General features: G+C 49.8%; 1 protein-coding gene, 1 long non-coding RNA gene and 1 other non-coding gene across 4 annotated transcripts in view; 2 read left to right on the forward strand and 1 right to left on the reverse strand.

The window, feature by feature from the left end:
• E2F7 (E2F transcription factor 7) overlaps positions 1-16,014 on the forward strand; it is a 36,271-nt gene that overhangs the window by 4,713 nt on the left and 15,544 nt on the right. Inside the window, exons 3-7 of one of the 2 annotated variants that reach the window (XM_003126756.5) lie at positions 2,039-2,314; positions 4,742-4,910; positions 10,039-10,329; positions 11,522-11,680; positions 13,083-13,217. In XM_003126756.5, coding sequence (XP_003126804.1) covers positions 2,039-2,314; positions 4,742-4,910; positions 10,039-10,329; positions 11,522-11,680; positions 13,083-13,217 — 1,030 coding nt within the window. The remainder of the gene's footprint in view (positions 1-2,038; positions 2,315-4,741; positions 4,911-10,038; positions 10,330-11,521; positions 11,681-13,082; positions 13,218-16,014) is intronic. The other variant, XM_084957790.1, reaches the window with a different exon arrangement.
• Positions 457-516, forward strand: MIR7139 (microRNA mir-7139). Its single transcript, NR_128455.1, has one exon. It is a non-coding gene; the product is annotated as a microRNA mir-7139 (primary transcript).
• The window catches only part of LOC146403619 (uncharacterized), a 112,408-nt gene continuing 105,595 nt past the window's right edge, over positions 9,202-16,014 (reverse strand). Inside the window, exon 3 of the long non-coding RNA XR_014804622.1 lies at positions 9,202-11,524. This is a non-coding gene — a long non-coding RNA (uncharacterized LOC146403619). The remainder of the gene's footprint in view (positions 11,525-16,014) is intronic.

Genomic DNA, 16,014 nt, shown 5'->3' on the forward strand with positions numbered 1-16,014 from the left:
CCAAAGTGCTGTCTTATATTAGCCTTCGGTGCCAGGATGGACGGTAACAGAGAGCAAGACTGGGCAGGGCGGGGGGGTTAGAGAAGAGCTAAGTTTTATGGAAAATTCACTATGTGCCAGGAACTGTCCCCACAGCGCTGGTGGTTGCTATTTGCATGAACTTCATTTTCAGTTGAGAGACTTAAAGTACAGTGAGAAGGAGGAGCAGAGCCAGGCGAGCTGGCCCCACCCACCTGCCGGGAGAGCTACTTCCCCAGTCGTCCCTTCATAGGTGCCAGTGGGCATCACTGGCCAGTTGGTACCTTTTGTTGGCGCCTCCAAAAGATACCTTCTTCCCAGTTCACACCCAGGACAAGCTTTTGCAGAATTTTAGAAACTTCTGCTGTCAGCTCTTCCTTGCATGACCGATGAATTTTACACTGTATGTGACTTCAGCCAAGGTACCCTGTGGTGCCTCCATTCCTTCGTCTGTGCACTAGAAAAATAACAGTACCTAGGGCACAGGATGGGATGAGGAGTAAACAGGGGTAAAGTACACGAAACAGGTGTTGTGTGCAGCACCTTGTAAACACTCAAGGCTTTCCCACGAGAGGTCCTGTGCAGATGATGTCCTCGGAATAGTATACAGATAGGACGGGTTACGAGAGGTGAGTTAGATGCAGTGCCCCAGGTTGGATGCTTCCCCCTGCGGTGGCATGAGAAATCGTCACCCCTTTCCACCCGCCTCCTGCTACCCCAAGGTGGAACTGCACCATGGCTAGCAAGCAGCTTCTGCTGATCCTGCAAATTCCAACTCCAATTTCTGCCAAGCAATTCTTTCTCTCTCTTCACATGTTGCTCAGTTATAGGAAAGCCCTTTTTTTTAAACCATGGCTCAGCCCAAATCCAGCCCAAATCCGAGCGTGCAGTAAGCTCTAGAGTGATACTCTGAACAGGAAAGGGAGTGGCAAGTATTTAACCCTCTGCCTTCCTAGTTACACACGGCCCTGTTGCCTGGAAGTGAATTCAACCACGAGGACAGCAGAGTCTTTCTGGTTTTGAATGACGAAATCTTATTCTGGGGGAAAGAGCTTTGTTGGAGTAACCTAGTGGTTCCAAATGTGACTTCTCCATTCTCAGTCCTTTTCCTTAATGGATTCATCCGTGGACCCGTTATTAACTAACCTTTTCTGAAAATTTTCGAAGACGCCCTGCTCAGAGTGTGATCTGGAGGCAAGTGCTAGTCCACAGACTGTGACCCAACTGCAGAAAACCGAGACCAGTGCTTGAGAGTTGAACACTCAGGAACCTCTGAGTGTCATTGGATCTTGCCCCTGGGACCTCGAAGCCTGTGATCAGTGGTCTCTCCTTGTCAGGCAGGCTCGAGGTCAGACTGAGTGGCACACGCCAGGGGCCTGCCACCTGAGATGGGAGTTCCAGATGAGTCCCATGAGGTGAGGCCACATATTGGCCTGTGGGAGTTAGGACAGAGGAGCCCGGTCCTTGACCACAGGCAGTTTGAGAAGCACTGCTCTGGACGGGTGACGTTAGATGGCTGGCTGGGTTCACACGTGGCATTCTCTTAAAAATGCCCTCCATCAGTTGGTCCTGCTAATTGCTCTGTGAGCACCAGTGAACACTGAGCGAGAGCATAATTGCTCTTCACTAGTTGGGGCAACCTTGTAAGTCGTGCTTCAAAAATGTGTCACTTACAAGCCAGATGGACTCCACCCACCTTTGTCCTGAATGGCCTCCTGGTGCTGCCAGAGGCGTCCGCCAGTGACAGATACGCTCGCAACCTCGTTCACAGCAATGCCGGGGAAAACATGTTTAAAAGGAGTGGCGGATGACAGTGGGTTTCTCTTTGGAGCGACCCCTTGGTTCCCGTGGATCCTTTTGCTTATTGTCCTTCGTCCTGCCCTGGTAGCTTTCAGCCCTGAACGTATGGCCTGTTTGCATTTTCAGTTCTCAGTGAGTGATGGGAACAGAGTGTACTCTTAGCTGGTACCTGCCCTTTCTCATATTTGCTGCAAGGTTTTTGTTTTCTTTTCTTTAATAGGAAAATATATTTGTTGATCGCTCAAGGATGGCTCCAAAGACGCCAATAAAAAATGAACCCATTGACCTATCGAAGCAAAAACTCTTCACTCCAGAAAGAAATCCCATGACTCCAGTTAAGCTTGTCGACAGGCAGCAGGCAGAGCCGTGGACGCCCACAGCCAATCTGAAGGTGCTCATTAGTGCTGCCAGCCCGGACATAAGGGACCGAGAGAAGAAAAAAGGACTGTTCAGGCCCATTGAGAACAAGGACGATGCGTTCACAGACTCCCTGCAGGTAAACAGGCCTGCTCCTCCTAAGGGCTCTCTTAGAATTTAAAAATTTTTACTTGACTGTTAAAAAGTCTCAGAATTCTCCACTTTTTGCTTACTATTGACTCAAAAGGAATCCTCAATATTTTTATTTATTTACAGCTAAAATGGAACTCTCCTTTGGTATCTCATTCCTCATACATGAATGCTTTCTTCTGTAAAATACACTCTTGACCAGTACATTTTAAATGATAAATTTTTAAGCAATGATACTTACTAATCTTGATTTAACGAAGAAATTTGCATTACTTTTAATGCTGCCATAAATTATAATTTTCGCTCCAATTTTAAGGGTAATATTAATCTGGATATTTTTGACTTGGGAAATTTCATCATTCTCATGTATGTTTAGTTCATTGGTTGGGACTTTAGAGTCATCTTTAAATTGCCTGTACTCTGGGGAATCAGAGCTACTGAACAAGCAGCATAGCCATGCTTTTTTAAAAAAAATCAGTGGTCAATCATTGTCACTCTCCGTCAAACTTTTTCCCAGACTTGCTAAGAAAAGTCACTCACAGATGTGTTATTTGTCTTCCATTTTTTTCTCCTTTTGGTGGATTTTTTTAAGCCATAAAAATAACCACAATGAAGAAAATGGGAAGGGAGAGTAGAAAAATCCCAAATTACAACATGAAATCAATAGAACAAAATGAATAGAATACTCGGTATACTGTATTGTAACAGAACCACAATGTAACAAATACCAATCACACAGGTGTTTGTTTGTTTGTTTGTTTGTTTATGGCAGTTCTCCTGGCACATGGAAATTCCCCGCCAGGGGTTGAATCTAAGCTGCAGTTGTAACCTACGCTGCAACTGTGGTAATAGCAGATCCTTTAACCCCCTGCCCTGGGCCAGGGATTGAGCCCACACCTCGGCAGCAACCCAAACTGCTGCAGTCAGATTCTTAACCCACTGCGCCACAGCAGGAACTCCCAAATTACATGGGGTGGGGGGGGTTGTTTCTTGTTTTAAGGCCACACTTGCAGCATATGGAAGTTCTCCGGCTAGAGGTCGAATCAGAGCCGCAGCTGCCAGCCTGTGCCACAGCCACAGCAACTCAGGATCCAAGCTGCATCTGTGACCTATGCTGTAGCCTGCGGCAATGCCAGATCCTTAACCCACTGAGCCAGGCCAGGGATTGAACCCACATCCTCAGGGATACTAGTTGGGTTCGTAACCCACTGAGCCACAACGGCAACTCCTTTTTAATATCTTTTTAAAACTGATTCTCTGATATCTTTTGATAGACTATTTGGTCATATAAAATGTACTTATCATGTGTAATATCGTTAATGCTCATGAATCTGCCTACCAACCCAGAACCCGGACAACACTCTTAATTTATATCTGCCCTTTCCGCAGAGTAAGCTCTCTCCAGAATGTGTATTCATCATTCCCTTGCCTTCTGTGCCGTTCATATAAGGGACTTAAGCACCCACAGATTTTTTATCTCCATGGCCGGTGGGGGGCAGGGGGGAGGAGGCGGTCCTGGAACCAGTTTCTTATGGATACCAAGGGATGACCATAGTATATAGTCTTCTGGGACTTCTTTTTCAATCAGCATGCATCATTAAGATTCATCTGTGTTCCTGCTTACAGCTATGGTTTTCCCATTTTCATGGCTGTATGATATTCCATTGCATGAGTATACCATGACTTAGGTATCCATTTCCTGGTTTGTGGCCATTTGAGTTGTCTCCCGTTTGGGCTAATAGGAACTGGTTCTTATTGAAGCTGCTGAAATAATCATGTCACTTTTCTTCTTGAATACGTTCGTCAAAAAGCCTTTTCCTTCCTTGGAGCTTGAATTGAGCCTTTTTCAAATGTGGGTTGATGAGATAAGGACACTAGTTTAAGGTACTTACAATAAGGAAGAAGAATATTTAGCTGCCCTTGTTCAGTTCCACCAACCCTTGGTAAATTGTAAAAAAAAATAAGCATTTGATGACACAACGCAGGCCAGTATATCTCAAATTTTCATATTGATAGAATTACACAGGATCTTAGCAGAAGACAGATTCTGACACATGGAGTCTGAGATAAGGCCTGAGGTTTACATCTCTTAACAGGCTCCCAGCGATGCTGATCTGCACGGTCTGTTCAGACCCCACCAGTGGCAAGCGTGTAGCAACCTTTGCGTGACTGCTTTATCTGCATTTCATTGAACCAGCAGACTCAGTCTCAGAGCACAAAGGACGAACAGTTGGGCTTAGAGACAGCAATAGGTAAAAGAAAGGTTAAGAAAATCAGATGAGGAAGTCTCTTAACCAGCATCCAGGGTGGGATGGGTTACGCTCCCCCCGACTCACCAGTCGACCCGCTGCAATGGCAGTTTCTCCTACAGGATGTTAACGGTGACGTCTCCCTGCTCCCTGTCTGCCCTTTGTAGCTTGATGTTGTTGGGGACAGTGCTGTGGACGAATTTGAAAAGCAGAGGCCAAGCAGAAAGCAGAAAAGTTTAGGACTCCTGTGCCAGAAGTTTTTAGCTCGCTACCCAAGTTATCCACTGTCCACTGAGAAAACCACCATCTCCTTAGATGAAGTTGCTGTCAGCCTTGGTATGTATCATCCACTCAGCTGGAGGCCTGTCTCCAGGTACAGTGGGAAATTGATTCCTCAAGCAGGTCAGAGGTTTCGGGTCACCTCCTTTACAAAGTGAAGAGCGGGCTCTTGAAAAGAGCGAGGACACAGGGGCAGGCAGAGCTTGCTTCTGTCCTTAAGTGTCTCATCATCTGCGCGGAATTCCTGGGCTCGGGCGCAAGCCAAAATCTGGTTTTCTTAACCTTAAAAAATGTCTTTACTGGGAGTTCCTGTCGCAGCTCAGCAGAAACGCTGAGGATGCGGGTTTGCTCCCTGGCCTCACTCAGTGGGGTCAGGATCCAGCATTGCCATGCACTGTGGTGTAGGTCACAGACACGGCTCGGATCTCACACTGCTGTGCCTGTGGTGTAGGCCAGCAGCTACAGCTCTGATGCTACCCCTGTCCTGGGAACTTCCATATGCCGTGGGTACGGCCCGAAAAAGACCAAAAAAATTTTTTACCAAAGACTGACATGACAAATTAATATCTAATATCTTACTTCCACCTTATCTCAGACAGACTCAAAAGATATTTAAAAACATCCTGCTATTTATTTTTAAAAATGCTTCTAAGAATTCAGAACTGGTGTTACTTCTGTCACAAAGAGCGATGTGAAAGCAAGGCCATTACGCTTGAAGCCATGTCCTGTGACAGTCGCAGCATGTCTGCCCAACTGGAAAAAGCACGTCTGGATGTAACTCAGCTCAGCCTTGCAGCAAAGAATGCCTGCCTTCACATGGCTGGGCCTGTGTCCTGAGCAGCCGCGTCTGGGCTCTAGATGGGCAGTGGGCTCCCTCAGAAGAGCGACCCCTGGTGGATCCGGATTGCACTTGGTTTCAGGATGAACACACTGTTGACAAACCATAAACAAGGAGAAGTCACGGTGATTTAAGATGTCAGGGTGCTCCCTTAAGAGATGACAAAGGTTAACATCCATGGGAAATAAAAAAGCCTCAAAGAAATCAGCCCAAGAGTCTTCACAATAGATGCTGTGTTTAGGTTGTTCCTTTGATCTGTATCTTCCTAGAGACCAGAGAATGTAACCCAGCAGATGACTGCCGATCTGAATTATTCAAACGAGTGGCTAAAAAGGTATTACTTGCTGGAAGTTGAGACAGTGAGCCAATGTGTTGTGATGGGAAGAGCGTGGGCAGGACTTTGGGTCGGATAGAGCTGCATTTGAAGCCCAGCTCTCCACTTAGTAGACTGGGAGAGCTTTTGAAAGTTAACTCATCTTTTCTCATCTATAGCATAGGACCCATCACATCCTTTGCAGAACCTTAGGAAAAATAGGCATCATGTCAGGAACGTGCCCAGTTCAGAGCCTGGCTGGGATGACTCTTCTCCCTGCGTGGAACAGTTTCTCCTCAGCTCTGATGAGAGGTACCCCTCTCTCCACCACCCCCAGGCTGTCTTGGCAGCCTCTACAGCTGGGAGGTCAAGCAGGGCGCTTTGACGGGGGAGCCGTTTTGGAGGGAAATGGAAAACAGTATTCTGGCACCGTAGCAACGAAACAAGCAGGGAAGGTGGGCCCGCTGGACACAGGCTTGATGTAGATGCGGCTGAGAGACAGGGTCCTGGAAACCAGTCTTCGGAGGGTGGGGGGGGACCCACCGAACAGACGACGCCTTTCTCACTGGGCTCCACGAAGCAAGCTTCGTCCATGTGCGCAGCCATCATCAAGAGGGCTTGCACTCATGTCAGTGCAGGAGACAAAAGATGTTGGAAGGCTGAGTGACAGGTCCCAGGGAGGACAGAACGACGGACTCCCGGTCTCATATGGGCCGTTGATCCCCAGGTTATAACTGCCTGGAGCAGAACTCCAGATATTTTTGCAGCAGCTTCCTACTGCCTCATGGTTACCCAGCCCTCCCAAATGAACCTTCCGTCTCGCTTCATGTGAAATCGAAAACTAAGGTCCCTTCCTAGACGCTGTGACCGTCTCTTAGGGTCGAGTCTGAACTCCCTGCCATATCCCAGGTCTCAAGCTTTGAGACCATATTTCAACCAAGGATGTGGAGAGCATTCATGTTGCACTGCTTCCCAGTTTCCGGTCTTAGGTAGATCGGATACTGATACTCTAGGTAAGAAGTTCAAGAACTGGGAGTGGCGTTAGGAAATGGAAAATTACGCAGCCTGGAAAACTAGCTCAGTGGGCTGAGACGCTCCCAATAGGCTCTTTCAGGGACTAAGGGCAGTTTGGTAGCGATTGCTCAGTCCTTGAGGGCGTAGCTCCTGCCCTGGCTAGGATGAATAGGATTGCTTTGAGTGCAAGACAAAAAGGGCTGAGTGTGAGGGAGAACCTTCCTGGCAGAGTGAGCCCCAAAGTAACCTGCAGGTCTTGAGATCTGTGAAAGAAAACATTTTGGTCCGCCCAGCCAGGGACTCAGTCCAGATGCAAAGGCGAGTGGTGATTCGGGCAACTGGCTGCACATGGGCTTCTGCCAGCCCCACCTACTAACACGTATGGTGTACGTCAAGCATCGTCTTACTCCCCAGGGGTCCAAATGGTCTTTTCTTTGTTTCTTGGGAAGCCTGGCCACCAGGTGGAGGCTGAACAGCTTGTATCTAACACAGAATAACACAAGAGCCGGGCACATGGCGGGCCCTGGGGTGTCTCAGCTGCATTCACATGACGTTTCGGATGGGAAGGTTTATAGGATGTTACACTCTAAACAAGATGTGTTAATAAATGAAAACAGACTGGAGTAAGGAGACAGGCAGATCTGGACCAGGGGCTGCTGCTTGCTCCCGCCAGCCCCTTGCAGCAGGCATCTGGCGCCAAAGCCGGAGCTTTTGAGGGTGAAGAGCCTTTCAGGGTCATGAGCCAGGGTGTCGGATTGACTGCAAAATGCCTCTTCATCCATGTGATGGAGCTTTCTCCCGGCGCCACAGTTTGCACTGGAATTTGATCTATTTCTTGTGCTAAATCTTCAAAGGGCCACAAGCTACCTGCACCAAATTTGTCCTCGTTATGGAACAGCTCCTGGTGTGAAGAGAAAGGAGGCATTTTGGTAGCTGGGCTGGTGTTCTGGGAGATGCCTGGAGGCTTTTGTTACCTAGATGGGTTCAAATGGGGCCAGTGGGTTCCAAAGGGACTGTTGCATAACAGGGTGAGACACAGATGGGAGATTTTAAAAATCTGTTTCTACTGTCACCTCTTAAGCTAGCGGGGATTTTAGCTCTCTTCCAGGCCACGCAGAAGTATTGACAAAATAGTATGCAAACAGTTGGTAAATTAACACCTCTCGGAAGCCCTTTGAGTTTATGGTTGCGTTTAAGACTGATGATTTTATGAGATAAATGCTACGGCACAGAAAGATTAAGTAACTTCTCAGGCTCACCCAACTAGTAAGGGGTAACGCAGGGACTCAAATCCAGGCAGTCTGACCCTGAAGCCCCCCACACTTAATCAGTGTAAGTGTTTTTAGGAGATTGAATAGACTGCTCAGGATCCTAGCTGTTTGTGGAGTGCTCGGAAAGTGGCTAGGGAACTCAGGAACTGGATGGCCAGCCTGTGCCAGAGTCCCCGTGCCCTACTGATGGGCTCTTTGGCGGGATGTGGTGAGGGGGGCAGCAGGGAGAATTGGACAGTTGCTGTCACCGGACTGACATTAGCTGTGATGAGCAGAGGGAGACTTATGTGTTACTCCAGCCAGGGCACCAGCTTCTTCCAGCAGCGTGAGAAAGGTGCCCCAGCTCTCAAGCCCTGCGCTTCCAGGGCAAAATCGGAAACAAAATATTTACCATCTGATTTCCTGACTGGCCATTAAGAAAATTAACAAGGTAATTTTTTCACATCCTTCAAACTCCAGGAAAGGACAGTACTGTCCAATAACAAGGTAGCAGTTACTGGGCACAGTTTTATACTCTAATTAGGAATATAAGTCAAAAGCAAGCACCCAGCATTCATCCAGCGTTTATTACTCTGATATTGCTCAATCCCACCAGTGTTAACCCACTGAAATGTTTGTATGGTTTGCCTAACAGTTTCTCCCCTTTTTTTTTTGTTTGGTCTTTTTCGGGGCCACACCCGTGGCATATGGAGGTTCTCAGACTAGGGGTCTAATCAGAGCTACAGCTGCTGGCCTACACCACAGCCACAGCAATGCCAGATCCGCACCGATTCTGTGACCTACACCACAGTTCCCAGCAATGCCGGATTCTTAACCCACTGAGCAAGGCCAGGGATCGAACCTGCAACCTCATGGGTCCTAGTCGTGTTCATTAACCAGTAAGGCACGATGGGAACTCCTTTTCTTTAATGCTTTTTTTTTTTTTTTTTGAAGTTTCTCAACGGTTGGTATAATACAGATGGATCTGTCGTCCATCTCAAGGTGGATGTTTATACTGGATCTTAGCGAGGGTTGGATCCCAGGAAGAAAAAAGAGAGAATTTCTGTTGCTTGCATTCTTCTAGGGTGAATTTGTTGAGCAATTATATTTGCTGGGTAGAGGATGACACAAAAAAATTCACAGACGAGGCCCAAGCCCTCAAGAAATTTACCCTCAAAACTATTCGTCAGCCGACTCGTGGTTGCCAAGGGGAGGTGGGGGAGGGATGGGTTAGAAGCTTGGGATTGGCAGATGCAGACCAGTCTATAGAGCACGGCCAAACAGGTCATGCCGTGCAGTGCTGAGAACTCTGTGCGGTGCCCGTGGGAAACCGTGATGGGAAAGAGGCTGAGAAGGAGTGTCTGCACCTGTGCACCTACTGCTGTACATCAGACATCAGCGCGACACTGGGGATCAACCGTGGTTCAGTAAAATACTTTTTTTTTTTTTTTTTTTTTCTCTTTGCCCTTTTTTTGAGCTGCTCCCAGGGCACATGGAGGTTCCCAGGCTAGGAGTCGAATCGGAGCTGTAGCTGCCAGCCTACACCACAGCCACAACAACGTGGGATCTGAACCGCGTCTGCGACCCACACCACAGCTCACGGCAACGCCGGATCCTTAACCCACCGAGCAAGGCCAGGGATCGAACCCGCAACCTCATGGTTCTTAGTCGGATTCGTTAACCACTGTGCCACAATGGGAACTCCAGTAAAATACATCTTTTAAAGCTGGGTACCAGCCTGCTGACGGTGGGCTCCTGTTTCTCCCGCAGGCGTGGAAAGAAGGCGCATCTACGACATTGTGAACGTGCTGGAGTCGCTGCACCTGGTCAGCCGGGTGGCCAAGAATCAGTATGGCTGGCACGGTCGGCACAGCCTGCCAAAAACCCTGCGGAACCTCCAGAGACTGGGAGAGGAGCAGAGATACGAAGAGCAGATGGCACACCTCCAACAGAAGGAGCTAGACCTGCTGGAGTACAAATGCGGAGAACGCAAAAGAGACGGCTGTGCAGAGTCCCAGGACCCGCACTTGCTGGACTTCTCTGAACCAGACTGTCCCTCTTGTGAGTCCCCAGAAAGCGCACGAGTCGTGACAGAGAGGGTGATGGGTTCTCCTGAGGACAGTCACGGCTAAGAGGGAGCTGCCAGACTGACAGCCCCACGGGACCTGTCCTCTCGTTCTCCCCCCTGAAGACAGGAGGCCAGATGGCCACTCGCCGGGGCGGCCTGTGCACCCGCGCCGGAAGCCTGTCTAGTGGCAGCTTTGCCCGGTGTTTGGTTGGTTTGGCCCGGCGATCACCAACTGTGCTCCCGTTTCGGATTGACAGCCCCGTGCTGATTGCTTTTCTGAGCCTTTAAGGAAAAAGTCCTTGGGAAAATTTCTCCCTTCAGAGGATTCTATTTTTTTAATTACACATTGGGGTAGATGACTTTGCAAAGAACCCCTTTAGCAGAAAATGCTGATTAGAAAGATAAGACAACCTGCTTCATTGGCTGCATTTTTTTTAACTTACACTGTTATTCCCTTCCCAGCTCATACTCAGCCCGTTCCTTTAAGCCCTCATCTTCATTCTCCCCCTGCTTCCGGCTGCTTAGATGCTAACGTTCAGGTATCCCCCAGGCCCCTTCACCTGCAAGCATGAGAAACAGGAATGGAAGAGTGGACCTGGCTTTCATTCCACCTGCCACCCCAGGCATTTTAATTCCATCCTGTGCACCGGTTCTTATCCTAAAACCCGAGGCGGCGGCTGTCCGTCGGGGCCGCTTTGCCTGCCATCCGCAGCCGCACATCTCACCAGCGTCTCCTCTTTCCTTCTTTCTCCACGTACTCCCGGAAAGCGGTGGGGGAGCTGGGCGCCTCCAGTGTGGAGGGTGTGTTCTAGCTCGTGGGGCTCAGAGCCATAAAACTGGAGTCCTCGCCTGGAGGGAAGAGTTTCATATTCCGAAAACGGTTCCCGAGTCCCTACCCTGTCCTGTGTCCTACTTAGTCTCTCCCCAAAACTGCCTCAAGAGAACGGCTTCGTGGATTCTCGTCCACGAAGTGGGAGGGTACAGCACCTCGGGATTTATCCCTCCTGTGAGTTTCTATGGTTCTTACTTCTTCAGGAACCATCCTTCTAGGACGGCTCATGGGCCTCTGCCACCACCGTCACAGGAGTGGTCTTTCCATCTGCTGATGGACCCTTCCGGCAACCGCAAGCGCAGCCTCTCTTGTGGTAAATCAAATGGGTTGATGCTTTCCTTCCATTCTTGTAGCATCTGCAAGCAGTAGAAAAGACAAGTCTCTGAGAACCATGAGCCAGAAGTTTGTCATGCTGCTCCTGGCCTCCAAACCCAAGATTGTGACCCTCGGCGCGGCTGCCAAAGTACTGACAGAGGGAAGCCAAGACACGGCAGACCACAGCAAACTCAAAAGTGAGTGTCTCGACCTAAATCCACCCAGCACGGAAAGGGTGGGAGTCCATGTGTCTGAGATTTAGAAAAAATTGTTTTGAGACGTACACCCCTTCCTGCCTTCATAAAGGTCCTTGGTGCTGTGAGAGGTAAGTCGGCCACATGCTCGGATTCCTGTGAAGGTTCTGTCAGATCCCAGCAGAGTGGACGGTGGAAGCAGAGTGGCGCCCACACGCGCAGGTCAGGGAGGGGCCAGAGGCTTTGCGTTTCTCTTTAGCGTCGCTGCATCCGAGACGGAATGTCTGAGTTTTCTTTCCCTTTTCTCCTCGCCCCCTGCATACTCTTCTGATGGGTGGACATGAGAGTTGTCTACAGGTAAGAACCAGAGGAATGAGCAGGGCAGGGTACGGGTGGTGGGACGCGGCTGCTGGGCAAGGAGAGTGTTTCCCAGTTTCACATCTCTCTTCTTTTGCCGTCAAGCCTGGGCCGAGCTAGAAGCCTCTGGCTGCGGGCAGCTCATCCAAGCCTGGGAGACCATGAGCTCAACATCCTCTAGCTTTTTGTTTGTTTCCAGCAAGAAGTGTAGCCCCCCCCCCCGCCCCCGCCCCCCACCGGGAGAGGCGACTAGGCACCATGCCGCTCCGTCAGGGTTGAGAACAGTGCTGCGTCCAGGATGAACGCAGTGTTTGCAGACGAGGATCAGAGCCCTTGGCGTGATCTTAGGACCCGAGTTGAATATGAAGTGATGTTTGAATAGAAATGACATCGTGAGCACCACCCTGCCCCGTGAATGTGTTAGGCGCCCCCCGCCCCGCTGAATGTCTCCTCCAATACCTATACTTTCAAAGTTGCAAAAAATTGCCCCGCCGTCTTTGGACTCGGGGATGCCTGACCCACCGCGCCCCCGCCCCTCGGGGCCTCGGGGTGGCGGGACTCCGGGCCGGGAGGGAGGCGCTGCTTGTCTGGCGCGCAGTCACCCCGCCTGACCTGGCGCCGCAGACCCGCTGGGGAAGCCCTGTCACGGCCGGCCGCCTGGCAGAGCCGGGGCCGCCGTCTCCCGCCGGGCGAGCTCGGGGCAGGCCTCTGATGGGCCACAGGCCAGAGGGACGTTTCCTAAGCTTTTCGTTATGGCCCGTTTCCCTCCCTCGGTGTTTCGGCCGTCCCCGCCGTCCCGGCCTGTCACCAGGTGCCTCTTGCAAGAGGTGCCGAGCTGCAGAAACGGAAGGACCCGATGCCCTTCCCTGAGCAGAGTCCCTGGGTACCCAACGCCGGGTGCCGCCGGCCCCGCCGTCTCCTCGTCCCGCCCGCTCCCCGCCGGGGGCGGAGGTCGAGGCTGAGAAAAGCCACCCCGCGCGGAAGCGGAGGCCTGACGGTGTCGCGGCCCACCGCGTGGGGTGACCACACCTGTTTTTGTATCTTCAAGCAAAGGTACGACGCCTCTACGACATTGCCAACGTGCTGACCAGCCTGGCGCTGATAAAGAAAGTGCACGTGACCGAAGAGCGAGGCCGCAAACCCGCCTTCAAGTGGATCGGGCCGGTGGATTTCAGTCCCAGCGGTAAGGCGGGCCGTCGGTGGGCACCCTCCTAGGCGGCACCCCCGGCTCCTCTTCCGGACCCGACGGCTCCCTCACAAGGAGACTGGGCTTCCCCCCCGCCCCCGTCTCCCATCACCCACATCGCCTTCCGAATTGGACCAGGGATGGGATGCTTGGGACCGTGAGCCTTGTCTACACATGGTTATGCTGCTCCTCCTGCGAGCTTGGAACCTAGCGGACGCTGGGCCTTAAATGACACCTCTTTCACCTTTTTCATTTTATTCCAAAGTTTCTGGAGGTTTGGGGCTGAGGATTTAAGAAAAAACATGACACTTCTTAGGAACTCTGGTTGTTTCTGCATTAGCAGAAGAAAACGTTGGTTCCCTTTTAAAGGTCCAGATAATGTTAAAGTTATTATCAATGACTAAGTCAGTGACTCTCACAAAAATAATGTGTGGTGAGATGGCTTTTACATACAGTATGCATGTACTGAACCCCCTTTTTGTAATTTACTTAATAGGTTGCAAATGTCATACTTTTATTGAACTAGAGCAAAAGACAGTGTTATCTTCTTCCATGGCTAATCCTTGAGAAACTGGGGGCTGGATCCTTCTGCACTGGCTACTTTACACATAACTGTGCTGCCTGGAAAAAAAGCCTTTACCGTTATTTTTCAATGACCCTTCCAATTGTAATCGTAGTGTATAAATTCCTGCCACTTCACCCAGGCTCACAGAAGACACAGCACTCTGTCTCACTTGTAACGCATTATTCACTTAGGATCTAGATGAAACCCCTTAAAACCAAGTATAAGTACCTCAACCCAGCAAGTACTTACTGCACGTGGACTCTGCGTCATTACTGTACAGGTGTACTTTGTTTTATTGCATTTTGCAGGTCCTGCGTTTTTTACAAATTGAACGTTTGTGGCAACCCTGTGTTGTCACGTGATACTTAGCATTTTTCAGCAATCAAGTATTTTTTAACTAAGCTATGTACATGGTCTAGATACGATGCTATTTCACGCTGCAGTATAGCGTGAGCATAACCTTATGTGCACTGGGAAACCAAAAAATTCATGCGACTCACTTTATTACAGTGTTCTGGAACCAAACCCAGCATCTCTCCGAGACAGGACGGTACTGATGCCACGAGAGTCACAGACGCTCTCGTGCAATGAACGACTTTGCCACCCTCTGCCCCTCTGCCTTTGGCTCCTCCTCGTCTTTTCACCTGTCTGTTCACTTTTCAGCGTAAAAACAGGCCACTGAACCTTCAAGATGCCGCTCAAATGTCTCATGACCCAGCGTAAAGGGTGCCTCGTCTGAACTCCTGCAGTTCAGCTTTGTGCTGTTTCCTTGGTGATGACACTGTGCCACAGTCCCTGCTGCACATGTCTGAGACCAGACGGGGTCTCTGTCTTTGATTATATCCTATCACCAGATCGGCACCTTAGGCGCTTCAGTAATGAGCTTCTCTCAAAGTTGTATAATTAGCACACCTTTGAAAATGAAATAACTCTGAAGCACCACACATGGCAGTATTGGCTATGTAGGAATTCAGACGGGATGTGGGTTCAGTTCTAATGGACTGTCAGGTTTTAGAGGGACAGAGAGCTCTTTTTCAGCTGAAGGAACAGATACCTAAGAAGATACCTGGTTTGTGTTGGAGAGATGAGCCACTCTGACTTAACTGGTGGGCACGGAATAGAAATAATGAGACATGAGATGTGATCTCTTGGCACCACATACTGGAAGGCCTCAAAAGTTGCCTTTTTTTCTTTTTTTTTTTTTTTAAGGACTGCATGCACCTCATGGCGTATGAAATGGGAACTCCTGGAAGATCTCAAAAGTTAAGCCAAGAGGAGTTCCCATCATGGCTCAGTGGTAACGAACCCAACTAGTATCCATGAGGACATGGGTTCAGTCCCTGGCCCTGCTCAGTGGGTTAAGGACCCAGCATTGCCATGAGCTGTGGTCTAGGGTGCAGACACGGCTCAGATCTGGTGTGCGTGTGGCTGTGGTGTAGGCTGGCAGCTGCAGCTCCGATTCGACACCTAGCCCGGGACCCTCCATATGCCACACATGTGGCCCTAAAGGGGGAAAAAAGAAGCCAAGAGATTTATACCTGATGTAGGCAGAGAACAAGGGTTCTTTAGATAAGGAGATGGAAAGAGAGGAGGGATTCAAAAGTGGTGATGTCATCGAGGAAAATAAGATAGCCAAGCATTCAGCTGGTGTTGAGAAGTCAAGTTCACGGGTCTATAACCAGTGGGACAGAAGACAGCAACTGGGCAAGTTCTGATCTGACGCGGGAGAGAGGATGTGGCACTGGGTCAGGAGCCTCAGCTCGCACTTCCTTTCTCTGCCCTTCTGAAACCTGGCCCTCTCTCTGTACGTCCTGCTGCCACTGCAGCACCACTGGCATCAAGCCAGCAATCAAATTAGGAATGTCAAACTACCTTTGATTTCCGAGTTCACTTTCCTTTGCTCCTGGATGAGCAGTTCCTCACAGTTCGGCTTCCTCACTGCCGTCTCTTGCCTCGTCTCCCTTCCCACCTCATGGCCTGTCCTTCTTCTAACAGCTTTATGCGTAGGACAGTATATTTGTAAGTTCTGCACAGTATGCACCTGAGAAATAATCTCCACCAGCAAAGGCGGGAGCCCATCACCCCGCAAAGTCTCCCGACGCCTTTTAAAACCTCCCCCTTTCCCCACCCTTAGCCGGGGTGCTGTCCTTCACACTAGATTTGGTTGTATTTTCAAGAAATTTCAATACGCGAATCATAGACCGGCAAGGCTCAGTATTCAGATTCCTT

The sequence above is a fragment of the Sus scrofa genome, chromosome 5 (genome assembly GCF_054392235.1).
Source record: "Sus scrofa isolate SSC_HxYL_T2T_F1_AM1 chromosome 5, Sscrofa_HxYL_maternal_Yorkshire_Landrace_v2.0, whole genome shotgun sequence".
NCBI classification, from domain to species: Eukaryota; Metazoa; Chordata; class Mammalia; order Artiodactyla; family Suidae; genus Sus; species Sus scrofa.